Below are 26,971 nucleotides of genomic sequence, written 5' to 3'. Positions count from 1 at the left end.
GTGTAACTATTTTGTCGTTCTCGTTAAAACTAAATAAAAACAGCTTTTGAAAACTCCACAATGTGTTAGAAGCTTTGCTCTCAGTAAAACTCTTCTGTCACGTTCTTGAATTTTAAAATGACGGTCTTCGTAGCTAGTTAGATCTTTGGTAGTGTTTTCCTGGCTGTGTATTTTCTTACACGGATAAGCCTTGTGATTTGATACTGATAGAAGTTTTTATACATCCTTTGGATCTGGAGTTCTGCACTTTTGAAATGAAACTGACTTATCAGTAAACCCAACCTGTATCACAAGAGCCAACATATTCTCGATTAATTTTGTACTTGCTGCTGGTTTTTTTTGTTTGTTTGTTTGTTTTATCAGAACATTCTTCTTTTGGAAATGGGAACAGGAAGAGCCATGTTCATTCAGAATCATGTTTACCTTAATTTGCATTTATTTTCTTAAATTACCAACTCGGCAACCTATCGTTATTGTTATTTGAACCCAAGGGAATATCGTGAGATTTAATCGTATCATTTTTTAAAAAGTATTCGTGAAATACAGCAGTCATACTCAAAATGTAAACAGCAAATTCCTCCTGTGTAAAATCTGGATTTCTTTGACCTTTACTATTTAACACTGACAACTGGTTTCTAACCTAATAAAGATATTCGAATTCGAATAAGAATACTTATAATGCCAGCTCCGTGAAAAAGATAGAGAATTGCATTATATGATCAAGAAACTGAACTTTGTCTTTGAGGGCAGAAGAAGGAAAAAGCCTTCAGTTAAACTAAAGACATGATACCATGAAGAACGTGTAGAAATTAGAAGATGTATTAGAGGTAATACTGAGAAGGTTTTTGATAAAAGTAACAGAGAAGCTGGTCTGTAAAAATGCATAATGGTGTGTGTGTCTGTATTCTCACTTACACCTTAGAGCTGGACTTAAGGCTGAAAAAAGGAAATAATAAAACTTAATACAGATATACAAACAAAACAGGTATCTAACAGCAGGTGTTTGCGAGCTCCCAAGTTGGAGTTCGTGTTCTGTTCCCGCCCTTTACTGTGTAGCTAAGATCAAGGGCTTTACCACTGAGCCTGAGTTTCCTTCTCTAAAATGGGGATCGAGATCACGGTCTCAGCCTCATTTCCTGAGACACAACAGGCACTCAGCAAGTATTTAGGGATGGAAAAAAAAAATCAGTGTCAGAATTAAAATAATGGGCATTAAGTGATGGGCACGTCCTCCTCTCAGTAAAGTCAGGCACGTCTGTCCTGACGGGGGCCCTCCGGGAGACTCCGCCCCCTCCCCCGCCCCCTTCCGTCCCCTCCGGGTGCTCTCCGTGTCTGGGAAGTCAGTTTTTAGATTTAATAGATTGGGTGCTCCCCCGCCCCCAGTTTCCTAGATCTCCTAGCTTTCTCTCCTTTGATGTACTTCTTCATTTCTGTGAGTAAATCTACTGGAAGATTCCTGAGAAGGGTGGGCGGGGACGGAATGACAGATCTTCCTTCTACCTTCACACTTAACTGGTCGTTCGGTTGGAAATAGAATTCTAGGCTAGAAATCATTTTCCAGATTTCTTAAGGGCATTGCTCTATTATTTTCTTTTTTAATTACTGCAAAATCGGATGCTGTTCTTATTCCTGAACCTTTGTATATTTCTGGTTCCTTCTCCAGAAACTTTATGATCTCTTCTTTATTTCTGATGTTCCCTTAATTCACAATGATGTGCCTTATTGTGGCTTGGGTACTTTGTGGGCTCCTTTGAGTCTGGAAATCTATATCTTTCAGTTCTGGAAGATTTCTTATTTTATGTCTCTAGTAATTTCCTTCCCTCTGTATTCTCTGTTTTCTCTTTGGAGCAATCCTATTGGATGTTGTACTTATATAAGCCTCCAATTTTTATATCTGTTATCTCTTTTTCATCTTTTTATTTTCTGGAAGATTTCCTTACTTTCAGCTTTAATCCATCCAGCGAACTTTTTATTTCTGCTGTCAGATTTTTCACGTGGCTATAAAGATTGTATAAGTGTTTTTTCTGTTCTCTGAATATTCTTTTTATAACATCTGGTTTTCTTTCTCTGAGAGTAGTAATTATGGTGTTGGGAGTTTTTTGGTTCGCTTTAAAGTTTCCTTCTCTGCATTGTCTATTTTTTGAGGATTTGTCGTGTCCCCTCTTGCTAGAAGCTTTCCTCACTTGCTGGTGATCTTCACGTGTCACTGTATTTAAGAGGGAGGAATCCAGAAGTGATGGGAAGCGTTGCGTGCATGGGCAAGGGTTATCGCTGGGACACTCTTGAAGCAGATAATGAGCGACACTCCTGTCGTTTGGTTGGGGAGCCTCCCTCATCAGAACCTGTAGATCCTTGGGTCTGGGCCTCTTAGTTTTCTGTAAAGGAAACTTCCAGGGGTATAAGCGTGAGTTCTCTGTTTCGTAAGCCAATTAGGAGTAGAGACCTGTAGCTATCATTCTTGAGTATTACACTTTAAATCGCCTCTTTTCAGTTGTGCCTGGGGTCCTGGAGTTCACAAACTGTCTAGCTCGGCATCTGCAGAGAGTAAACCTTCCTGCTGCTGGTGGTGAGGACGCCATCACCTTGCGGTGCTGGCTGGGGGAGGCGTTGTTGGAGCTTTGACTGTCGCAGATTGAACTCAGCTTCCTCTTTTTAGTCCCACTTCCCATCATAGCCTTTAGAAGTGCTGAGAATCCCCGGTTTTTGAGCCTTTCCAGTGATCAGCAATAACAACAATTACAGCTAATGCACGTGCGCACCTTGCATACGGGGACTCTTGTAATCCTGTGAAGTGGCCCCATTGAATAAAAAATCGAGGCATGGAGAGGCCAAGCACCTGCCCAGCGTGGCCCAGCAGGGACATGGTGGACTCGGGATTTGAATCGAAGCAGTCCGTCTCGAGCCCAGCACTGTCTTTCGGTACAGACCACCTTGCTTTGTGTTAGCCACCCCATTGTGCAAGACGTTAGTTTCTCTGCGTTGCTAAATCAATTACTTTCAGCTCATTGACCTTCACCTGCCAAAGTTTTGACGCAGCTTATCCGCTTCTGTGACGTCTGTGTGCCCCATTGTTCCCAGGTTGCCGGACAGGTGAAGCCAAACTGACCAAAGGATTTCATCTGGCCGCCCGGTTCATCATCCACACGGTGGGGCCCAAGTACAAAAGCCGCTACCGCACGGCCGCCGAGAGCTCCCTGTATAGCTGCTACAGAAACGTGCTGCAGTTGGCTAAGTACGCCGCGTCATTTTCTGCACGCAGCTTGTCACACGGCATTAAAGACCCTGGTTTTACAGTGGCATCTAGCTATAGAAGCCAAATTGTGAGGGATTTAGATAATTTCAGAGGACCCTGAGTGAAAGAAATGGCTTTGGGTAACTTGAGAATTTAACCTGTTCTGATTTTAATCTTTAGTTGGAATCTTTTCTTCCTATTGGTGCAGTTAAATTAATAGGCTCACGCTCTACTGAGTGAGCTAGCCGGGCCTGTGCAATTAAATATTGATAAAATTAATAGTGCAGTTGGGTTAAATATTACAGTAGATTTGTCGATGGGGCAGAGAAGCAGCAGCTAAGCTGCATTTTTGAATTAGTTATGTATTATGTATGTTTTATGAGTGTGTGTAATTTTTATGTTTTCTTTTTGGTTGCAGAGAGCAGTCTATGTCTTCTGTTGGGTTCTGTGTCATTAATTCTGCAAAACGCGGGTATCCTCTAGAGGATGCTACACACATAGCACTGCGTAAGTGATACTCGAGATGCTGTGCGTAACTTGACGTAACACTTCATATGTGGGGTTGGGGATGCTCTGCATACACTGAGTTTTAAAAAAATTTTCTATCACTAATTAAATGGCTGGAGCCAGAGGGGGCTTGTGACCCGATCTTGGCGCCCTGGAGGGAGGCTTGCACTGACGCCTTGAGAGCTCTCAGTTTATTGTCTTGTGTTGACTTTTTTATCCGTTTGGGTAAAGGTTTAGAAGTCTTGCCATTAAATATGGAAATGATACCAAGCTAAGAAGTATGGCCAATACGTTGGGTATTTGAATCATAATTCAAAATAATCTCAACAGCCTGCAACAGAAATCAAAATAGAGTTTAGAATATCAGATTCATATAGCACTTTGCATTTTAAAACACAGCAGCTTTCACATGTGCTATTTGAATATAAAACCCTGCACTTAGGATTTAAAAAGGTGGGGCTCAGTCACTATGAGCCGAAATGTCACATATGTGACATAAAAACATGTTCGGCTCAACAGAGTCCGTGGTCTCGTTGTGTTATGTGCGGGTGGAGACCGCAGCCAGTTTCATGTGCGGTTCTGGGTTCCACGCCTCATGCGACACTGGTGAACTCAGGGCCGGCAGTTTGAAACGAGAGTGGCCTTGCTCCTAAGGGAGAGTGTAGCACGTGCAGTGTCTGCCATCAGGGGTCTGAGGGACTCGTTGGGGGCTTGTTCTGTACCGCGTTTTAGAGCAACGGCACTTCACCTCTGGACATCATCACAACCTGCGTCGAGCACCTGGCGAAAAGCCGCAGACCCTTCCCCTGAGGAGCGCGCATCCACGTGGAGTTTACACGCCGTCTCGGGCTCCATAGACCCTGGGAAGGAGTGTAGACGAGCTCTCGAACTAGAGAAGGTGGTCTAAGACCCATGACAGGATGGAGACTGGTCCCTTTGAGATAGGACAGTCTATTAGAAAAGTTCTTTAAGGGACCTCCTTGTCATTGGGAACACTCGTGCATGGGCCCAGTGACACTGTGGCAGACAGTCCTCATTTGGGAGGGAGACGACCATACCGGACTGTCTTGAAGACCCCTTTTTCTCCATCTCTAGAATTTAAAGATGAGATGCTAAAAGTTTTCTATCCACCAAAAAATTACAAAGATATTTGCAGGTATAAAATTATTATCACATAGCCGAGAATTTAGGGTGAGGGCATGTTCAGGCTTAAATGGTCTTATTTAATAATCAGTTATTTCTAAAACTTAGGTCCTTGTCGATCAATGATTTTAGAGTAAATGCATATATTTTATAGTTAGAGTTTACATATACATTAGAGTGAAATTCTTGAGCAGAGATCTTTTCCTCTTTGTATTTATAGTTCTTGCGTATGTCAAGAATGCTTTACATATGGTTCTTGCTCAAGAAATACATACTTTAAAAAGGAATAAAGGAATTTTCTCTTATTGCCTCAACGGCCCTGTACTTTAGGTAGTATGGTATCCATTTTACAGATAAAATGGGCTCAGAACTTTATCATGTTCTCAGGGTTATGCAGGCTTGGAACATAAGTCCAGGCCTTCTGACTCCCAAGTCCAATAACCTGTTCATTATGCTCGAGCTAGAACTGCTTCAGGGGAGAATGGCCGCGTGATAGCTAGCCTGCATGTCTGCTAAACGGTGCCTTACCCAAGCAGAGTCCCTGCCTGCACATAACGCTCCCTGGCAAGGCTTTTGGCAGGTCTCGATAGCCTCTGATTCCACTCAGCCCTTGCTCTGTCGTCTTATAGCTTGAGCTAAGCTTTCTTTTATGTTTCCATTTCTTATCAAAGTAATCATATGGATTAGATAAAAGGGCAGCAGCATTTTATATAAAAAGCTCTGAAAAGGGAGTAAAGTAGACTGATTTTTGGTCCCAATTCTACTAGTCTAACCCTAGCTCTGTGGCCCCAGGTAAATGACTTGATAAAATACCATAGAGGTGTCAGCTTTGAGCAGAATACGTATATCAAGAAAATAAAAAAATGTGGAGGAATGAACCCTGGAGGACAGCAGTTTTAAAAGGTGGGCTCTGGGTGTTTAGAACTAAGCTAGAGATGTCTGCTCAGTTAGGGCTGGGCAAAGGCCACTAGCTCTCAGTAGGAAGATGATAGAGAACAATCTGGGTAACATAGAAATTAAGAAAAAAGTAATTCATTTTTGATTTGATGGAGTTTTGACAGTGATGAAGGGCTGAGCGAGACTTCTAATACTGTAACTGAGTGAATGGAAAGACACTTATGCTAGGTCATCCTGGTCAGGGAGGGAGGCCGCAGGGAATAAAAAGACTATGCTAGATAAGGGGAATTGTCTGGAGTCAGCATCTTCTGTGCCGGGTGCTGTCCTAGACACTGGCAACGAAACTGTAAATAAAAGAAAGCTCTTGCTGTTGAGTTTTCATCTTAGCCGATGGGGTCGGGGGGCAATAATAAGAAACTCCATGAAACGTCTGTAATGATCGCTTGGGAGGAAAGCAGATCAGGGAGCTTTTGAACAGAGTAGGCCGGGCAGGCTTTGCCAACGAGGCGTCACTGAGCAGGGACCTTCATGAAGGGAGCGATCCATTGCAAAAATAAAACTTGGAGGAATTTGACTTTTCTCCATGTATAATTTCTTTTTTATTGAATGTTTATGTTCTTTTTTATTGAATGTTTATGTTCTTTTTTATTGAATGTATATGTTCTTTTCTGTAGGCACCGTAAGGAGATTCCTAGAGATTCATGGAGAGACCATTGAAAAAGTAGTATTTGCTGTCTCTGAACTTGAAGAGGTATTTGGCTAATTATGTTGCGTTGTTTTAATCTTGCAGACCAGTATCGCCTATGAATAGAGATGCAAAAATCTCTAACAAAATATTAGCAAACTGAATTCAGCAACATATAAATGGATTATGTACCATCACTAAGTGGGGTTTATCTCAGGAATGTCAGGGTGGTTCAACTACAAAAATCAATCAGTGTAATATACCATATTAATAGAATAAAGAATGAAAAAATAATAAAGGCTAAAACCACATGATCATCTCAGAAGATGCAGAAAAGCATTGGACAAAATCCAACACCCTTTCATGATAAATAACACTTAACAGACTGGGAATAGAAGGGAACATCCTCAACGTGATGAAAGGCAGGTATGAAAAACCCACAGCTCACGTTACGGTTATTGGTGAGGACGTGCCGAAGCAGTCTGCCGAAGAGCGGGAACAGGATGACAGGGCTGCTCTTACCAATTCTAGTCGCCGTTGTACTGTCCTGGTTCTAGCCAGGACATTTAAGCAACAAAAAGAAATAAAGAGCTCCAGATTGGAAAGAAGGAAAACCCTCTCTATTCATAGGTGACATAATCTGGTATATAAAAATCCTACGAAGTCCACCAAAATGCTATTAGAAATAATGAGAGTTCAACAGAGTTACAGGACACAAGATCAGTATAAAAAAGTAAATTGTGTTTCCACGTCCCAGCAATCAATAATCTGAAAACGAAATTAAGAAAACAGTTTTATTTACAATAGCATCAAAAAGAATCAAATATTTAAGACTAAGCTTAACAAAAGAAATGTAAGACCTGTACTTTGAAAACTACAAAATATCTTTGCAAGAAATTTTCAAAGACCAAAATAAATGGAAGAATACCCGCGTTCATGAATCAGAAGACTTACCGTTGTTCAAATGTCAGCGTTCCCCAAATCTTCCTACAGAGTCAGGCTTTTTTTGTAGAAATTAACAAGTTGATCCTGAACTTTACGTGGACATGCAAGGGACCCAGAATAGTCAAAATAACCTTGGAAAAAAAAGAACAAAGTCGGAGGATTCATACTTAACCTATTTTGAAACTTAAAATACAGCAATCAAGGCCATGTGGGGCTGATGTAAGAATAAACACATTGGTCAGTAGAACAGAATTTTTGATGAGGCTGCCAAGACAATTCAGTGCAGAAAAAATAGTCTTATCAATAAATGGCGTCCACATGCAAAGGAAAGAAGTTTGACCACTACCTCACATCATCTGCAAAAATTAGCTCAAAATGGACATAGGACTTAAGCAGAAGAATTAAAACTATAAAGCTGTTAGAAGAAAACAGGTATAAATCTTCACGACCGTGGATCAAGCCTGTGAATCAGAAGTACAAGCAGCCAAAATAAAAACAGATCAGTTGCTCACTCTTAAAATTCAACAATAAAAAGCCAAATGACCCAGTTTTAAAATGGGCAGAAGTTGCTATTTACTCAAAGGGAGTTGAAAATTTATGTCCCCAAAAACTTAAGAAGGATGTTTATAGCAGCTTTGTTCATAATTGCCAAAACTTGGAAGCAACCAAGATGTCCTTCAGTGGGGGAATAGATAAATAAACCATGGTCCATCCAAATAGTGGAATATTTTTCAGTGCTAAAAATAAATGAGCTGTTAAGCCATAGAAAGATATAGAGGAAACCAAAATGCATGTTACTAACTGAAAGAAGCCAATCTGGAAAGGCTACACACTATATGATCCCAACTATGACATTCTGGAAAAGATAAAACTATGAAGACGGTAAAATGATCGGGAGTTAGAGGTGGGGAAGGTTGCGTAGACACGACAGCACGGAATATTTAGGGCAGTGCAAATATTCTATGATACTGTAAAGATGGACACATCATTATACATTTGTGCCAACCTGTGGAATGTACAGCACCAAGAGTGAGCTCTGACGTGAACTGCAGGTGATTAGATGTGTCACGTGGGCCCATCACTTATAACAAATGTACCCCAAGGGGGTATGGGAAATCTCTGTGGCTTCTCAATTTTGTTGTGAACCTTAAACTGCTCTAAAAAAATAGTCTTTTTTTAAAAAATGGGCAGAAGTTTTACGTAGACATTACTTCCGAAAAGATACACAAACGACTGATAAGCACATAAGGAAATACCTCATAACATTAAACAGAATCACGTCCACTTCACACCCACTAGTGTGGCTGTAATTACAAAGCCAGACAATAACAAGCATTGGTGAGAATGTGGAGAAACTGGAACCTTCCTACATAGCTCGTGAGAATGTAAAATTGTGCCGCTGCTTTGGAAAACTGGCAGTTGCTCAAAAAGTTCAAGAGATGCTAGCCACTCTTAAATACGTACAGGAGAGAATCAAAAACATATGTCCCCACAAACACTTGTACACAAAATATTCATATCAGCGTTATTCATAATAGACAAAAAGTGGAAACAATCTGATCCACAGATGAATTGATAAACAGATGTACATATGTATATGTATATACACTTGAATATTATCCTGCTATAAGAACGAGTGAAGTACTATGCATGCTGTGACATGAGTGACGTTACGCTAAGTGAAGCCGGTCACAAAAGGCCACTTACTGTGTTCCATTTTTATGAAATGTCCAAAATAGACAATCCAAACAGAGTAGATGAGTGGCCGCCAGTGTTTGGGGGACAGAGAAATGGAGAATGACCTAGCTAATAAGTTTAAATATTCTTTTGGAGATTATGAAAATGTTCTGGAATTTAATGGTGATGATTCCACAACTTTTGTGATTATACCGAAAACCACTGAATCGTATACTTTAAAACTGAATTTTATGGTATGTGAATTACATGTCAAGTTTGTCCATGAAGGCTACAAAGATGGCATCTTACATGCTTGATACATGAAAGATGACGCAGTGTCGCTAGTGACAATAAGAAAACTGATGGGTAATGATTTCCCGATGATTTCATTGTTCTTCTAAGCACTTTCATCGCTTTGGTTTCTTATTTTTCTGTTTTAGTCTTTTTCAGTGTAGTTTGGAGTAATCGATGGCTAATGATAAATAATTCCTAGGACGATGAAAAAGCAAAATGCTTCAAGATATAGGGAAAACAAGAGCACTAAATGCTCATAATGTATCACGGATTTATAAATGAGTCTAATGGACCAGCCCAGATGGAAATTATAAAATAGAATGAGTTTTATTCTAATTTGTTTTTTATAAGGTAAAATTAATCTGTGTTCTTTGGGAAACCTCTACAGAAGAATAAAAGTCATGAAATAGCAATTTATCACAAACAGAACTGTTAAAATAAAAAATCCCTCAAAAACTAAACCGGGTCAGCGTACCCTGATGGCACACTGAGGATTGAGGAGGTGGCATCTGAGCTGAATCTCAAAAGACAAATATCAGTAAGGCGAAGGAAGGGGGTGGGGACAAGAGTGGCAGGACTTAATGCATTCCAGGTGCAGTGACCTGGAATTGCCAGGATGGTGACCATGTTTAACTAGCTAATAACAGACGTCCTGATCTTTAACAACTGTGGAGGGTCCCCGACAGCATCTAGTCTGAGCTCAGAAGGAGTAGGGTCCTTCTTGATGGGGGCTGTCCTCACGTGAAGGGAACAGCAGCGAGCGCCGTGGGTGCCTGCTCCATTTCTTCGTGGATTTTCACAGAATGCCTTGCTTTTCCAACACAGGCTACTTACCAAAAGCTGCTCCCTCTGTACTTCCCGAGGTCACTAAGGGAGGAGAGTCGGTCCCTGCCCTACCTGCCAGCCGACATCGGGAACGCGGACGGGGAGCCTGTGGTGCCCGAACGGCAGATCCGAATAAGCGAGAAGCCTGGCGCCCCGGAGGGTGAGTCCTGTCTCTCCACCTTACTTCTTGGAGCAAAGGGACAGGCCAGCAGAGACCTGGGAGGGTCAGCTCGACCTTTGGGAAACTCTCTGTCAGTGCAACTCTGTGGTCAGGACCAACTTAGGTGTTTTTAGTCTTAATCTTGTTAAGATTTACTCTAAATTTAAAACACACACACACACACACACACACAATGTCAAGTCTGAGTTAGGCAGCAGAGATTCGGAGGTGCATATAATTCTCATCCTCATGAAGCTGATAGTTTTTTCCAGGGCACTGTTGAGACAGCAGCCAAGTCCATTATCTGAAATTTTCAACACCTTCAACAATGTCCTATAAAAGCCATACCTAGCAGGAAATACTAAGACAAGAATACCGTCACCGTTCGTTGTGTCTCTTTAGGGTACGTACTCATGTGGGTAGAAGCTGTGGTAGAGCTCAGTGGGAGTGGAGTGGCCCTCTGAATCTGTTCATTGTGACGCGCGTCCTCACCTCTGCGGTGTGTTCGTGGTTATGTCCCTTCTCTGGAGCTGTGCGTAGCAGGCGTCAGTGCTGGAATTTGATCGCAAAAGTCGGCAGCTTAGGGACGACTGTGAACAATTTTAAATGCATATCGGGATAAATCTTTAGGAGGCCACTCATCTCTCTCTAATCACCAGCACACGGGCTTAAATCGGGCAGAGGGCATTCTGCGTAGCGGCAGGAAGTGTCCCTGAACCCAGCCTCGCTGCGGGGGCACTGTGTGCTTCAGGGTGCCCCCATGGCGCACACCCTGGAATCGTGCCGGAGTCATCTGGAAATCCTCAAAACTGACCACCACTGTACAGGATGATTTTTCCTAAATGCGTAAAATGCATTCCATGTAATCAGGAGTAATGGGTAGCAAAACCAATCCGAGACGGCAATATTGGGCAATACTGAGACCAGCTCAGTAGCCAAAGGTTCCCTTCTATTACTATTCTCAAAGGGTGCCTGATATGTCTGTATCTCAGAAAATATTGTTACCTTGTAGATAAAGCACTAGTGTTCATAAATAATTTCAACTGGAACGTTAAACATTTAAAAGTAGATGTAAAGTCGGCTTTACTTGAGGGATTGAAAGAAGATTTATTCATGGATGTTTTTAATAAAAGCAGATTCTTCTAAGCCGCTGGCCTGTCACAGTTTGAGGAGCAATGAGGTAGATGTGAGCAAGTCCCCGCTGTGCTTCAGGTGGTGGCATTGCCTTGGGAAGCTCCCCATGGTCCAAGGGGCTCGTTTGTTTTTATTTTTTAATTTTTTTTTAACATCTAGTAAGGCAGTGGGAATAACACTAGGGTGATCTGTTCCCAAGGGACTGTCTTCTGCTAGCCGAACATAAAATGATCATATGGATAAATTGGAAAGTTAACTTACTAATTTGTAGCAAGAACCGAAGTTCTTATGGACCAGAATGATTGTGTAGGCATGATCGATGTAAGAAACGAAGATGCTAATAGAGAATCGAACATTCCTTAGAGGATGCGGCTCACACCCTGCTGTCTGGTCTATCTGTCCTCCCTCGGGTTCCCTGACGAAGGGGCTGAAGTTCATGTGCCAGCCACTCAAGGGTTCCCTCCTGAAACAGTCTCTTCTGTTAGATGCTGTGTTACAATCCACTTTTAAAACCACGTACAGTATAAGTACTCCTATCTTTTTCTTATGATTACATTCCACTGTTTCCTTCTGAAGGTTGCATCCGAGTCACCCTGATTTGATTTCACATATTCCTGAAACTTCTGTCACGCATGGGCAGGTGGTTTCCTTCATTATTTCAGTTCTTCAAATACCTAAGTCTGATTTAAGTTTCATTCTCAAAAAATAACCTTTTAACCCCATTTCTTCTTTGCGGGAGCTCACAGTCATCCCTTTTGCAGTGTTCAGTCTGTTCGTCGCATTTACTGTCAGGTTTTGTCGTAAGCTCTGTATTGATCGGTTTTTTGTTACAGACGACCAGGAAGAGGAGGATGAAGGCTTGGGAGTTGATCTCTCTTTCATTGGCTCCCACGCTTTTGCTCGGATGGAAGGAGATATTGACAAGCAAAGGAGACTGATCCTACAGGGACAGTTGTCGGAGGCAGCCCTGCAGAAGCAGCATCAGAGAAAGTAAGGCAAACCCCCTTGATAGACAAGGCCGGGAGGAGCTGGCCTGACATCTGCTGAATGATCTACATAGGATGCATTCTAACTACTCCTTGTGACAGTCCAGTGCGAAGGGTATCGTCTCATTTTATAGATACAGAAATTCAGAGTTAATTTATCAAGGGTAGAAGCTAGTAGTTGTTGAGGCCGCTGCTCAGATGCAGATCTGATTTCAGCGCTCCTGCCCTTTGTACTGTAGTCATGGTGCCTCTGGGTGAGGTCTTGTGAAGTGGAGACTAGAGAAGGGAGAGGCAGACCTAACCGCAGGAGAGTTTTTACCTAACCTTACCATGTTTATAATTAAAACGTAATCTTCAGTTTTATTCAATTTAAGAGGGCTTATTTCTTCCCGATTTAGCCCTTCCATTTCTTTCAGGTGTTTTCTAAAGCAATTCTGAATAAATCCGTTTTAAAACATAAAGAAAAGCAGCTTTTGTACTTCTGGGTAAGCTTTTCCAAGGATTATCAGTCCTTGGAAACTTAGGTGCTTTTCAAAAAATTTTAAAGGAAAGAAAAAAATCATAAACTGTAAATGATTAAGATCATCCATTACCTGACAGGGTTGGTTAAGGGGATAACATCTCATAGGGTTGACGTGAACTTTAAATAAGATGATGTCGTGAGCTGAGCACAGCACCTGGTACTTAGTAAGCTCTTAAAATTGATCACTCGGTCTCCTCTTCAGTACTGAGCAAATCGTAGTCTGCTTTACCTTTGAGCTTCAGTACTTGCCATCCTGCAATTCCTGCCCATTCTCCAGGTTTCGGCTGAGAAGCGATGGCCTCTGGAAACTCGCCTCGCTGGAGATAAGTCGGAATAGATGGAGAAGTCTAGAATAGATGTCTCCTCTGTGCTTTTCTCCCCACTCTGTGCTTAACCAAAGCCTAGCGTGGCATTTATCACGCTACGTTGTAATGACGTGTGGTGCTGGTTAGTCTCCATCTGTAAGCAGAGGTTGGATTAGATGACCCTTGGAGTCCCGTGCAGATAGAGTTTTGTGTCTGCTGAGCGGGGTCTTCACTTAATTTTGATTTTATTTTTAAAAAGAAAAGCAAAGCGGTCACTAGGGGGCGCCAAGTAAGCAGCTTTTCCAAAAGCAGTCACAATCATGCTACTCTCAGTGGTTTCCGAACGGGACCAAGTGTGAGGATCCTCAGGCAGACGATTTTCTTTACCTCCACTGACTGGCCTGTCCATCACATGACTAGGATTTTGGCATCTATATAGGTTTTAAAACTTTTTCACATCTTAATTCGTGCGCTACTAGATTTGGGTACTTCATCTGGTCTGGGGCAGACTCTCAGGTCCCCTTTGCATTCTTAAAATTGTTGAGGACCCCAAAGAGCTTTTGTTTAAACAAATTATACCTGCCAACATCTATATCTGTGTGAGAAATTTCTTATTAAATCATTTAAAAAATAACCTACCATGTTTTTATGAAGCATAACTTTTTTTTTTGAGAATGGCACTGTTTTATATTTTTGCAAATCTTTTAATGTTTGGCTTAGTAGAAAGCAGCTGGATTCTCATCAGCCTTCAGGCTATTTCAATAAGTCATTTTGGGTGAAGTATAAAAAGAAAATCCAACCTCAGATGTATAATTGGAAAAGGGAGGAGTATTGTAATAGCCTTTTCAAATAATTGGAGATATTATTCTTTGATATTGCTCCATAACTTGATAAATGGTCATTTTTTTTAACATTTAGTTGTAATGTGGAATCTCAAACCATATCCATGAATCTTTATATTCTGTAATATTGAAATGTGTTGTTCTATTGGGCACTTCGAATTGATTTTATAGTAGGAACTTAGAACATGAATTTATAACGATCCATTGGCATATTGAAAAAGATTCACTGAATTATTCAGATCTTCCGAATATTGACACATTTCACTATACAATATCAAAAGATTATATGTGTTAATATCACCACTGATATTATCAGGAAAGTATTTAAGTGTTAGGAACTGTAAGCTTCTGGTAATGGATACAAATTTCCCAAAACTATACATATTTTTTAAAGCTCAACTTTTATCACTGGCAGTAAAAACTGTTGGTTATTTTTCTTGAAATGACAAGGTCACTTTATTCGTTTTGCCAACTATTCATCTTGAATAACCAGAGTTTGTCTGCCAGTCAATACTTGAAGAAAAACGGTGTTCCATGAAAAAAAGCAACTATGTTCAGCTTGCAAGACAAGCACATAGTGCTTTTCTTCAAGACAACCTCATATATCAGTATGCAGAAGTGCTTTATGTGTTTTTCCCATTTTGTGACACATTAATATTAAACAGATGTGTTCTCAAGGGTTGATTTAATAAAATTAATTATTTTTACTTCCTCATCAAAGACATGCTTAAATGAAAGTGGCTTTTTTTTTTTCCTGGGAGTGCCTTGGCAGCGAAGAACACAGCGACAGCTGACATTCTGGCGCCTCCACCTCGAGTCTGCTAAGGCACCAGCAGCCTCATCCGACAGTGGTGCTTTCCCACCAACAGTGCAGATGTCAGCACAGTGAAAAAGGCAGACGAGGTTTCGGTTTTATTAGAAAAATAGTTTTCACCTTGCAAACCCCCTGAAAAAGTGTCAGGACTGTGGACCCCACATCAGGGGCCACTGGTCTGAGGTCTCTCACCAGTACTTCCTGGTTGAAAGGGACGTTGGGAATCATCCGATACTGTTCTCCGAGGTGGCGTCCACAGTCTGTAAGCAGTAGGGTCGCCAGCGTGGCCTGCCAGAAGTGCGTAGGCCCCACGCCACACTTCTCGAATCAGAACCTCTGTGGGAAGGGCTCAGGAATCTTCCCTCTTAAGGTTCTTAGGCGATTCTTTTGTGCCCTAAATCACTTATCTAGTCTGACCTTTTTACTTTATAGAGGTAAATTGGTCCCCAAGAGTGGCTTTCCCTGAGTTGCAGCTATTTGAGGACGAGCCTTCAAAGTGGCCTGCAGCCTCTCTCCCTTCTCTGCCACCATCTTCAGCCCGCTCACACAAACCAGCTGCGGAGATGTGGGGGAAAGCCCAGAGATTTTTTTGTATATACAAAGCACTGTGTCGTTACCACTTTTCTCAAATCAGTCGACCTCCTACCTCCTCCCCTCTCCTCTCTAACACGCGCATGCACACGCAGAGCCCCCACGTACCTTCTTCATTTCAATATGAGTGGTACAGATATTCTGGAATTTCTTAAGCTTGCGTTTAGACTGGATACTGCCTTTCCGTGTCTCTCTTTTTATAGTGAGGGGATTTGTTTCACTTAATAAAAACAAGTTCAAGCCAGTGTTAAAATGAGTCTTGTATTCACTGAGTTCGTGCTTTCCGGAAAGGCGTCAGCACGAGAGTAGATTCTAGGAAGGAATGTGAAAATAGCACGTGAAACATTGTCCTTCCTGGCAGAGGACCTTGATCTTGAGGTTCATGTTTGTTACACAGTCAACAGTTTCCATTCATTTCAAGAAGCATTGGATATTTACTCTGTACACCATAATATCCTAGATGTTGAAATAGAGATAAATAAGGTCCCTCTTTTCTGTAAATTCATGAATGAGCCACACTACAAACCCTGAACCAAGAAACGAAGCCTGGTACCTCGGCCACTCGGTCCCCTTAGTGATATGCTGCATCGGAATCAGACATCTCTTTTATGTGCCCAGTGTCTGTGATGATTAAAGGTCTTGTCTCACATCTGCATTGCAGAGCACTTCAGAGTAATGACAGCAGCTCAGCAGTGCGGCCCAGGGAATCTGAGACCCGTCCAGGGGGCCTGTGAGACCAAAACTGGTGTTATGATGACGCCGAAGCTCGTTTGTCCTTTTCATTCTCATTCTTACAGTGTTCGTTGGAGTTCCCAGAGGCAGCTTAATGTGTGACCTTGCAGTAGATTAAATGCGGAAGCAGATGTGAGAATCCAGTAAAATTAAAGAGATTTGCAGAAATAGATTATAAGTCTTCTCCCTAAATATAGCTTTTTTTCAATGAAAACTTATTTATGTTTACATGATAGGTTTTTACTGGTTTTAAATTAATAATAACTTTTTAAAATTTGTTTTTATTTTTGATACGTTAAATGTTGGTGGATATAACGAAAGGGTCTAGAGACCAAAAAGTTTGAAAATTGATGATATTGTTTAGAGTTTATGACATAACTGAGCCGTAGGTCACCTGCTTGCATACTTTGACCCATGCTAAATGTTTAAGATTGCAGGTTGTCCTTTTTAAAATGCATTTCTCCCAGACTTTTTAAATCAGGCTTTTACTTACATTAAAAAGTCTTGTTTCTGTTGATTTTGTTAGTTGACCAGGTTGAGCAAATGATCAGTTTTTCTGAGGAGTAAGTAAGTCTTTAGTTAGCAACATCTTTTTGAGAGCCTGCAGCTCTGTCATCGGTGACGACGCCGAAGGGCACGTGACGTGGCTGTTAGATTGTCCCCTTCGCAGCGTGGCCACAGTCTGCCCCGTCGGTAGCTCTGTGCAGTGATGCTTTTAAACGTCTGAAAAAATACACATATTGCCTGTCTCTTAGTATTTCCAGGTATTCTGCCCAGTTGTGACACTAATCTGGGTATGTCATACTGTAGAAATTGGTTTACTTACAAAAATTAGGAAGCAGTCTATTTTTTTCAAAGATAATCGCTTTTAAAACTGTTAAAATTATTTTATAGTAACTTTTTTTCTTTTTCAAGTGTTCCTTGGTTGGCTTAAGTTCCAGTTGTCTGTAATTCTTATATCATTTCTCACAGTAAAAACTTTATCTCATTGAACATTAAATATTTATTGAGCTCTTCCTAATGTGCTAGGTGTTGTGCCAGAAATGTAATAAAGTGACATGCAGGACAGATACATCTCCAGTCTTTGTGGAGCTTAGGGTCTTGGAGAGAGAGAAACTGTTAAACTAGTTATTATATGAGTAATATAGAGTACATAGCAAGGGTCTTAATTAACCACGTCCAGTGTGAGACAGTTTGCATGAGGCGAGGTCAGGAACAGCTAATTAATCCCAAAGCCAGAATTTTCCCTGGGTTATTGGTTGTACCCAAATGGATTAGTTATTGTTCTTGTAAGAGTAATTTAGCTTACATTTTCTTCATCGTTCAACATTTGGTTTTGCAGGTGGATGATAATTAACTGGAAGAAATTGCCTTATATTAGTTTTTATCAGTAACACATAGAGATTCTGCATAGCGCAATGACCTCTTTGATTCCTTCCTCATAATAATAAAAATATTCTTTAGGAACAGAGAAAGATAAAAACAGATCCCATCTGGAAGTTGAATTTACAAGGGCTTATTATAATTACTATATCTTTTCTTTTTCTAGTTATAATCGTTGGTTATGTCAAGCAAGATCTGAGGATCTCTCTGACATTGCTTCTCTAAAAGCCTTATACCAAACAGGTGAGCTTGAGAATATGATAATTTATTCTTTTAGTAATTAAGGGCCCTAGCTAGGATGCTATTAGAGAGTTCATTTTTCTCTGATTTTGTCCATTTCATCCATGAATAAAATGTTTTTGTACTAACGAAGGTAGTTTTTGCACTAATGATGATAGTTTTTGCTCATTATCAAGAACTTAAAAATAACTTCTCAACCTATAAAATTTTCAACTTGTTCTACATCGTCCAACTTCACTTCTTATTGTTCTTTTTGTTATCTTTCTTTTTTTCTGCTTTTAAAAGTACCATACACTTGCTATACAAAATTCAAACCCTGTATAAACATACAATGGAAGCAGTGAAAGTTCTCAGATTCCTACTCTGTCTCTCTTATATTTCTTTTTCAGACAGCTCTTGTTAATTTTTAGATTCAGTTCCATTTAGTTCCTGGATCACTCGTGTTATTAAAAGTTATAGTGAGCTTAAGAAAAAAGCTATTTATAGAAAGATCTTTGCCCTGCAACCATACCTTTGACTGCCCCTGATTTAAAAACCTGTCAGAGACCTTATCTTAAAGGAAGGGCAGTCATCAAAACCTCATAAAGCTTAAAAAAAAAAAAAAAAAAGCGCTGTTTTCCACACAGTGAAAGAAATCTGACGGTGAAATTTGAAAAACATATGTTTCTGGTTTTCAATCTTTTATATTTGCATAGAATATTTTAATAAGGTCAGAGCCCAAGACAGTAACACTTTTGGAATGAAGGGTCTGGATGCTGATTACATTTCCTGTTTGTAGGTGTCGATCACTGTGGCCGCACGGTGATGGTGGTAGTTGGAAGAAACATTCCCGTGACGTTAATAGATATGGACAAGGTAAGCCACGAAAAGGCTCTGTTTTACAAAAACGTTGATTTTAAAATAAAGAGGCTATGAATTTGGAGTCAGGCCTTAGGACATGAGATGACACAGAACTGCATATCTTTGGCAGAGCAGCAGCCCTGATTCCGCAAGTCTGTGCGTGCCATTTCGGTAAGGTACGGGTTTGGCCTTGCTGTGTAAGAGAGACAGTCATGTGATCTCCAGAAAGGCAGCTGCTTCGTTACGGACGTGATGTAACTGGCAAAATTTTGGTTGGAATCATTCTGTATCATAATTATACATCAAAGTCTGCCTTTCTTGCAATAAGAAAAATTGTGTATCTATCTGAGGAGAAGAAACCAGAGATGTAGTTAACCTAAGATGTCATAATTTCATAATTTCTTCGTTTGGAGGCAAAGGACTGAAATAGATGATTCAAAAAAGAAGAAATGGTATTACTGGTAAATGAAAATAAAAAATGTTCAACCTGGTTAGTAGTCCAAAGAAAGTGAGTGAAAACGGGGTACCTCTTCTCGCCTTCACAATTACCGAGAGCTTTTAAATCGTTGTGATCAAAGATAAATTGAAACTATGAAAGTGCTCGCACCCATAGACCCATTCATTCCTTTCCTAAGAATTTGTACTAAGGAAGTGATTCGAAGTATGGAAGAGCCGTTGGCCCTGAAATGGCCCAACTAGGAAAACTCGGGCACAGGACGCATGAATGAATTCAGTTTGATTTCACAGGATAAATATATAGATCTTCTTAAAACATCAGTTTTATTAGAAACCAATTACAAAGGAGGAGAATCACTTTAATACATAATTCTTAACCATAGTAAAAAAACCGTGTACTTAAAAACATAAAAATTACACACAATTTTAAGATAGTTGTGCAAAAACAGATACATGCTTCTGGCTAAGCCCTTAGGCTCCTGGTCACTGGAGTTTGGGTAAAAATTGTGAAAGCACCGGACCTGGCATGTAACTCACAGGCTGATTCATAGCATGAAATTGTAACTTACATTCCTAACAGGTAAGTATGGTTCATCAGCAAATGGAGTGTTCTATGACCCTTTAAAATTCTGGTTATAGAGGCAAATACTGCAGAGAAATGTTTATAATATCAATAGGATAAAAACTGATACATTAAATTGTATATACACGGACTCTTTTTTTAAAACATTAAAGGTTAAAAACTGGAAGTAAATGTCCCAAAATGGATTTCATGGTTTGGGGGAGAATTTGTTTTCTCCCCTTTTTCTGTCATGTGGCTCTACTTTTTTATAATGAAAAAAATTTAAGTTAAAGATGGGGAGTGTGAAGCTAAAAATAGGTGTCTTAATTGCCCTGAGGATGGGGAAGAGAGTGGATAGAAAGGGCTAGAATCAATCTGGTAAGAGCAAAAATAATAATAAAATATAAAATAATGTAATAATAATAATTCACATAAAGAAGATACATGTATAGCTCACATATGTAAAGCAAATTACATGATTAGTAAGTTTCTGTTTGTGGTCATTCGTTTTATGTTATCACTATGACATTCATCCTCCCCATTAATAACGAACGTGAGACCAGCAAAAACATAACTCCCCACGTCTGACTTCAGCGTGCACTTGCATGGCGTCTGGGTGTTCGTGAGGTTTCATTTCATATAAAATAATGACATGTGTGGTGAGGTCAAGCCAGGTAACAACTCGAAAGATACTGTGTTTCCTTCATGCCCTCCCCTGTCTGCTCTGGTCACGGTGGTTGGATCTGAGTCCGTGGTGATCCCGTCACATTGCCAAGGGCTCCCCAGGGAGGTCTGGGAACTGGCCTCTGTGACAGCCGCTTCCCCTTACGGTTCAGCCACACCACGGGGCCAAACGGGCCCTGCCCGACTGCGAATCTGCTTTGCGTTTCCCTTACATTTCATGCCTCTTAATGGAATGTCGCTAACTGAACTGGGCCGCACTGAATTTGAGTCTTGCACAGTCTTCCCAGAAATGCCACCCAGCCCATTGCCACCTGCTGGCCAAACCTGTTCTCGTTTTCCTGGTTCAGATCAGCATCACGGATGCCAAGAAAATGAGCCCTCGCAGCGACCCCTGTGAGGCAGTGCTCACTGTTCTTGTGCAGTAATTCTTGGTTAAGTGAGCCGTGAGTCTGTATCTGAGTAGAAACTGCAAAGACTTTCCATTGAATTCAAGCAAAAGCTAAAAGAACGGTTAACATCCAGACGTTCTTCTGATGCTGATTTTGATAGCACTGTCTTAGAGAGAGAACCTGGCGTGTGACAGAAGCATATGAAGCGCTCTTTGACAGGATAGAGACTGTCCTCTGTCGCTTAGAACAAGACTAAAAAGGAACCGTACTGCAGCCCCACGAGAATTACTACACCCTGGCACGCTTCACTCTCCTGAAGCTCTTTTCAAAGGGAATTGGTACTCGCCAGTCTGATGTCATCTGCGGTGCCTGGGGCGTAGATTAGATGAATCGTTTGGGTTTTTCCTCTCTCTCGGTCTCTGTGAAATAGACTACTGAGCAAAATGATCTTTCCCTTGACTCCTCTTTTTCTTCTAGGCTCTCTTATATTTCATCCACGTGATGGACCACATTGCTGTGAAGGAGTATGTATTAGTGTATTTTCACACACTGACCAGCGAGTACAATCACCTGGACTCTGACTTCCTGAAGAAACTCTACGACGTGGTTGATGTCAAGTTAGTTATTTTTGCAAATTATGAAGGGGAAACAGCTTCTTTATCTTTATCTCCTAATATGAAGCAGTAGCAAACATTGTTGTGTATTCTGTGAAAGCGTATTTCATATAACAAAGATTTTTATCATTCATAGATTAGATATTTTAATACTAGGAGGACCTCCTTAACTTCATCTTATCACATTTAAATTCATATGTAAACTTTCGCCTGCTTTTAAATACCTTGAAAAAGGTTCAGGGATCATTACCAGTCTTCATTTATAAAATAACAAATGTACTACCTTCTATTGATAAGCTGTGTTACGCTTGTCGAAATACATATGTAAACATTATTTCATTTGATCTAGTGACCCATAAGTTTAATTCATAATCTGATCCCAGAGATTATAGCGCTGTATAAAAAAGCACACAGGAAATTTGTTTAAATTTTGAATTTTATGAATTTAAGTTAAATATGAATTTACTTTGTCCTACCTGTAGATAGATAAATATAGGTATTATCTACATTTGAAAGATGGGGAAATACAGACATTCCAAAAGGCAGAGTGTGTTGCCCAGGGTCTCAGAGCAGTAATGCAGAATTCGGACTTGAACCTGGGATACTGACTTGGAGCCAGAAAATTATTTGCATTAAACCATGTTCCCTTGAAGTGATAATGGAAATTTTAACCAGAACATATAGATACCCCACTGCAGCAAAGATAAAATGTTCTGCTTTGCATTTTTTTCTCATTCTCATCGATTTCCTAAATAAAAACAGCCCTCACCCTCCCGGTGCCTGCTTGCTGCTGGCAGCATCGCAGCGTCCCTGTGGATTACACTGAAAATTCCGCATCACAGTTAGTGTGCAGAGGAGGCAAACGACCGCGCATTTCCGAGTGCCTAGCTCCTCCCATCAGACCTCACCCTGATTGGGAACGCGAAAGCTCTCCTTACCTAGCGCACACCTTTGTCACTTGCTCTGAGTGTGGTCGTGTAAGGACGCTTCACTCCACTGATTCTGCCTCTGCCACTAACCGGCTCTTCACTGCGAACAGGCCTCAACGATGAAAGGAAGAATTTTATACTGTTTCTCTGAAGTCCTCTGCAATTAGCCTTCTGTGGCCCAATGATGCTTAATAATAGGCTGTTGAAATAATTTCAGGCATGCCTGGCAAGAGTACATAGAGTAGTGGATAGGGCGCGATTTTGGAGCCATGCTGCCTAGGTTCAGTCTCTGGCTCTGCCACTTGTTGGTTGGGTGACTTTCAGAAGCTTAGAACAGACATAATATTAGCTCTCAGCTCAGTGAATTGTTTCGAGAGTTAAATACATAAAGCCTTTGTGCATACAATTTGTGGGACACAGTAAACTCCCTATATTTGTTGTTGTAATATGACTGTTGAAACGTTTAGTTTCTAATTTTTGCTATAATGTAAGTGGTTGTAGTGTTTTTTAGTTCATAACCTGATCCCAGAGAGTCTTAGCATCATGTGAAAAAAAGGGCACGCAATAAATTTGTTTGTAAAATACGATTTTACTTTGTCCTACCTGCAGGTGGCTCTATTACAGCCAAGAAAATATCTCCTATAAAATAGATACTTTAAATAATGCAGTGTTCTCAGAATTGTTTTTTGGCATCTTACCTAAAATTTAGTATGTAAGCTAAAGCTGTTTAAAAAATTATTTTTTTCCTCCGAATACTCAGGTAAAGAATTAATTGTCCATCATAGTGACTGGATTTAAGCATGACTTCTACTGATCCTTTTTTTTTTTTTTTTTGAATCAGGTACAAGAGGAATTTGAAGGCTGTTTATTTTGTTCATCCAACATTTCGTTCCAAGGTACAGTATTTTTCTTTTTCGCTAAACCTTGAGTTTAAGCGCACAGCATGCCAGCATATTAAGATATATGTCAACATCTCAATTCTCCCCCTTCCACGTGAACTGCTTGCTTTGCTCCCCCTTCCCTTTTAAGCGATGTCAAGTTGCGACCCTGACGTTTTGGTCTCAGGTGTCACTCCAGTGTCTGCACAGCCCTCGCGGGCCCTTCGCCTCGCCGTCCTGCCTCTCCGTGCTCTCGGTTCATGGTGCTGCTCCAGAGTACCCTGTCCCGCCTCCGCTCATGGCCGACTCCTCCTTCTCCTCCAGATCTCAGCTCAATAATTACTTTCTGTAGAAAACCCTCCCTGACCAGTCCTGCAGCTAGTAGGTACTCCCGCATTGCACCCCCTAAGATTTTATAGTCTCCTGTCATCACGTTTGTGATTCGAATTAGTTGCTGAATTTCTGCCATGTATGTCAGCCCGCAAGACCCATGAGAGCCGGAATACAGCTGTCTTGCTCACGGTTATATCCCTGATATCTGATCCTACATCCTGGCTTCAGGACATCTTTGGTTCTTCTACTTTTTAAAAAATGTCATCTTTTTTGTCTTTATTTTCCTCCCTGTCCAGCCGAAAACCCATGTTCCCTCACTTCAGCCACTCTCGTCATTGCCTAAATATGACACTTCGACCACTCTTGTCCATCATTCTGCTTTCTTAGCTCCTTGCGTGTGGGTTGCTGAGCACAGAGCCGTGTGAGGTCGGGCTGCTCAGCAGCCTCCCGGGGCTTGCGTGGCCAGGGCCTTTGACATTTCACTTGACAGTGGCCCACCCAGCGTGGCCGTCTGCTCTCCTCAAGCCCTGTCCTGCCAGCAGCTCCTCACGCCAACGTCTGGCCTTGCCTCGCTCTTAACCCAGAACACAGAACACGTCCGTAAGCACTCCAGTCCCTCTGCCTGGGCTCCGGATCCACAGTAATAACAGCAGCTGATGCTTTCGAAGCACTCGCTCGGTGCCAGTCCTTCCCGTGCATTAGCCTTTAAGTCTCAAGATAAACCCGTGAAGTAGATGTAGTAGTGTTCCTACTTTATAGGCATGGAAATCGGCACGTAGAGAGATTAAATAACGCTTCCAGGTAAGCCGCTAACACGTAGCAAAGACTGGGTTTGAATCTAGGCACTTCGGGGCTTACCCGTAACGGCGCAGTGTGTTCGCATCTCCTCGGGAACCTCTCCTCGCTAATCCTCTCCCGTTTTCCTAGATCTAACTCTAGTTTAACCATGCTAAAGCCTCCACTTACCTCTCTCCCCTTTACAACCAGAATTTGCCTCCGTTTTTTCATACAATTTAAATTACGCCAACCTGGTTCAGATCCCTCTATGGCAACCGAAGCTGCTTGCCCCCGAATTACTGATAATCTCTGTTTCTAAAGGCAGCAGACACTTTTCCGTCTTTATCTTACCTGTTTCCCTGTAGTCTCAAACACAGCCGATCACTTCCTCAAAACGCTTTGCCTTGGCTTCTCTGAAACGTAACCTTGCCTAGTTTTTCTCCTCCTTCTAGCCACTCGTTCTCAGTCTCCTTTGCTGTCTCCTCTCTCCTTACTCATTCTTTGAGCGTTACTGTTCCCGGGTCCTCTGCCCTCATCTTTCATTCTGTACCGTTTTGCGTTCCTGTGTCTTCAGCGTGCAGTTGCCAGATACATATCTGGGGAAGCAGTGAAGCCTGCTGTTTAAAAGCGGGGCTTCAAGAGTCAGATCTATAGCTTCTGCTCCCAGCTCTTCCAGTTACCAACTTATCATCTCAGGCAAGTTCTGTGACCTCTCTGTGCTTTAATTTCATCTTCTATAGAATGGGAATGATGATAGTACCTACCCTGGTTGTGTTGTTGGAAGGACGCAGTTAGTTTATACACGTAAAATGCTTAAAACATTACCGGGCACATGTTAGACACTCAGTAACATTCGCCGCCGTCGTCGTCAGTCCTGTACTTAGACCTGCGTGTTGAACTGCTGATTAGATATCATCGCTTAGCCGTCTCACCCCTGCGGGTCAGCATTGTAGAGACAAAACTACTCGTGTCCTCCTGTCTCGCACACTCCCACACTGCGTTTCGTATTCCATATCTTAGTAAGTGGGACCACCGCCTACCCAGATGCCAAAGCCAGAAACCAGAAAGCATCCTCGGGTACTTTCCCTACCTCACCGCTCCCCAGATCGCATCGTTTCCGTGTGCTCGCTGTTGCCTGGATCCGTGCCTGCATCTTTCGTCCCACCGCATCCACTTTAGTTCATTCTCCCATCATCTTTCATCTGAAAGGGTGCAGCAGCCTCCTAATCAGTGTTCGTGCTGCCCTCCCTTTAGGATAGCACTGTGCCAAGTGCCTTCAGGCCTTCCTAGTGAATTTTTCTCACAACGTTAATATAAGAAGCCTCAAGTATTTACTATGCAAAAGCTTATCAAGACTGGTTTTAGGCCAAAAATCTGAGCGTATCAATGGGGTTTGGAGAAAAGATGACTTATTTGGGCATAAAAATCCAGGACATCATGATTTATTGGATGAGTAAGAGTGAGAGAAAGGACTCATCTCCATCCCCGGTGTCATCAGATGTGGGGCTCATGGATCGAGACATAAATTTGAGAGTCACCATCAAATAAACAGAGCTTTAACTCTTCAAATGTGCCGGTGAATAAAATCACAGAGAGAGTTAGAGCAGAGAGGACAACTAAAGACAGAGCCCTGGCATCGAGGAAGGAAATCCAGAAGTAATCTAAAATTCAGCAGGAAAACCAAGCTGTACTAATGCCGTGGGAGCCGGCGGATGGGAAGCGCATCAAAGACGGGAGAAATAGTCATTATTTTAAAGAACTGTTAAGAAACGAAGTAAGATAAGTAGGGAAAGTCCTCATTATATTTCCTAATTAAGAGATGAGTGAAGCCGTCAATGAGGGAATGTTTTCCACTTTGGGATTTCTCGTTGTTTACAGAATTGTAATTAAGTTTCTCATCCAAGTACCCTCTTTAAAATTTGTATGAAGTATTTAAAGTAATTATTTTAAAAATTATAAATTTCCTTTTGGTCCCTCAGGATTAGAACAGCCCAATAAGTGCTAATTAAACGTTTATGGGAGCACTGCTTGGCCAGGCTGGAAAAAAAGTATAGTTTGTGAATAGTCAGTTAAATGAAGGGCTTTTCATACTCTTTGTTCAGTTGTGTTCTGATTACATGGTCTTATCAGCTATGTATGTTAGTTAATATGTGTGTTATTAGTTTTCCCACTATCTTGTTATGCTCAGCAGGTGGTTAATTTTTTCTTTTATAGCACTTAAGGAAGTAGTGCTTGACAATTTCCTAAAATCTCAGTATTCATTTGTTTTTTGTTCATCTAGTAGCTACTGAAATTTCTTCTTTAATGGAGACAAACAGAAAGCCTGGCTTGGTCTTCAGTACGTCTTTGTAATAATGTCTGCTCTCCCCACTCCTACTCAGTATTGTGCTGGGCGTTCTAGCCAATGTAATATGTCAAGGAAAAGAAACAGTATGCATCTCGATTTAGAAAGGAATGAAGAAACCTGTCTTTATTCACAGATGACACAATCATCTATATAGAAAACTATGGTATCCTCAGAAAAGCTACTAGAGCTAATGAGTAAGGTTCAGGATTTAATGTCAATATTCAAAAATTGATTATATATTTTAACA

The 26,971-nt window shown here is 41.2% G+C and overlaps 1 protein-coding gene across 6 annotated transcripts in view; it reads left to right on the top strand.

Annotated features, from left to right (window-relative positions):
- Positions 1-26,971, top strand: part of GDAP2 (ganglioside induced differentiation associated protein 2) — a 51,880-nt gene that overhangs the window by 8,387 nt on the left and 16,522 nt on the right. For 5 of the 6 annotated variants that reach the window (XM_039841325.1, XM_039841323.1, XM_039841326.1 and 2 more), the window contains 9 exons: positions 3,079-3,232; positions 3,651-3,739; positions 6,454-6,530; positions 10,206-10,365; positions 12,333-12,489; positions 17,842-17,918; positions 18,694-18,770; positions 21,324-21,463; positions 23,231-23,285. In XM_039841325.1, the coding sequence (XP_039697259.1) occupies positions 3,079-3,232; positions 3,651-3,739; positions 6,454-6,530; positions 10,206-10,365; positions 12,333-12,489; positions 17,842-17,918; positions 18,694-18,770; positions 21,324-21,463; positions 23,231-23,285 (986 nt within the window). Of the gene's footprint in view, positions 1-3,078; positions 3,233-3,650; positions 3,740-6,453; positions 6,531-10,205; positions 10,366-12,332; positions 12,490-17,841; positions 17,919-18,693; positions 18,771-21,323; positions 21,464-23,230; positions 23,286-23,896; positions 24,993-26,971 lie in introns of those variants that run through there. The other variant, XM_039841329.1, reaches the window with a different exon arrangement.

This window comes from Pteropus medius, unplaced genomic scaffold, assembly GCF_902729225.1.
Source record: "Pteropus medius unplaced genomic scaffold, Ma_sr-lr_union100, whole genome shotgun sequence".
Classification (NCBI taxonomy): Eukaryota; Metazoa; Chordata; class Mammalia; order Chiroptera; family Pteropodidae; genus Pteropus; species Pteropus medius.
Note: the sequence above shows the minus strand (reverse complement) of the source record. Positions and strands in the feature narration are given on the sequence as shown.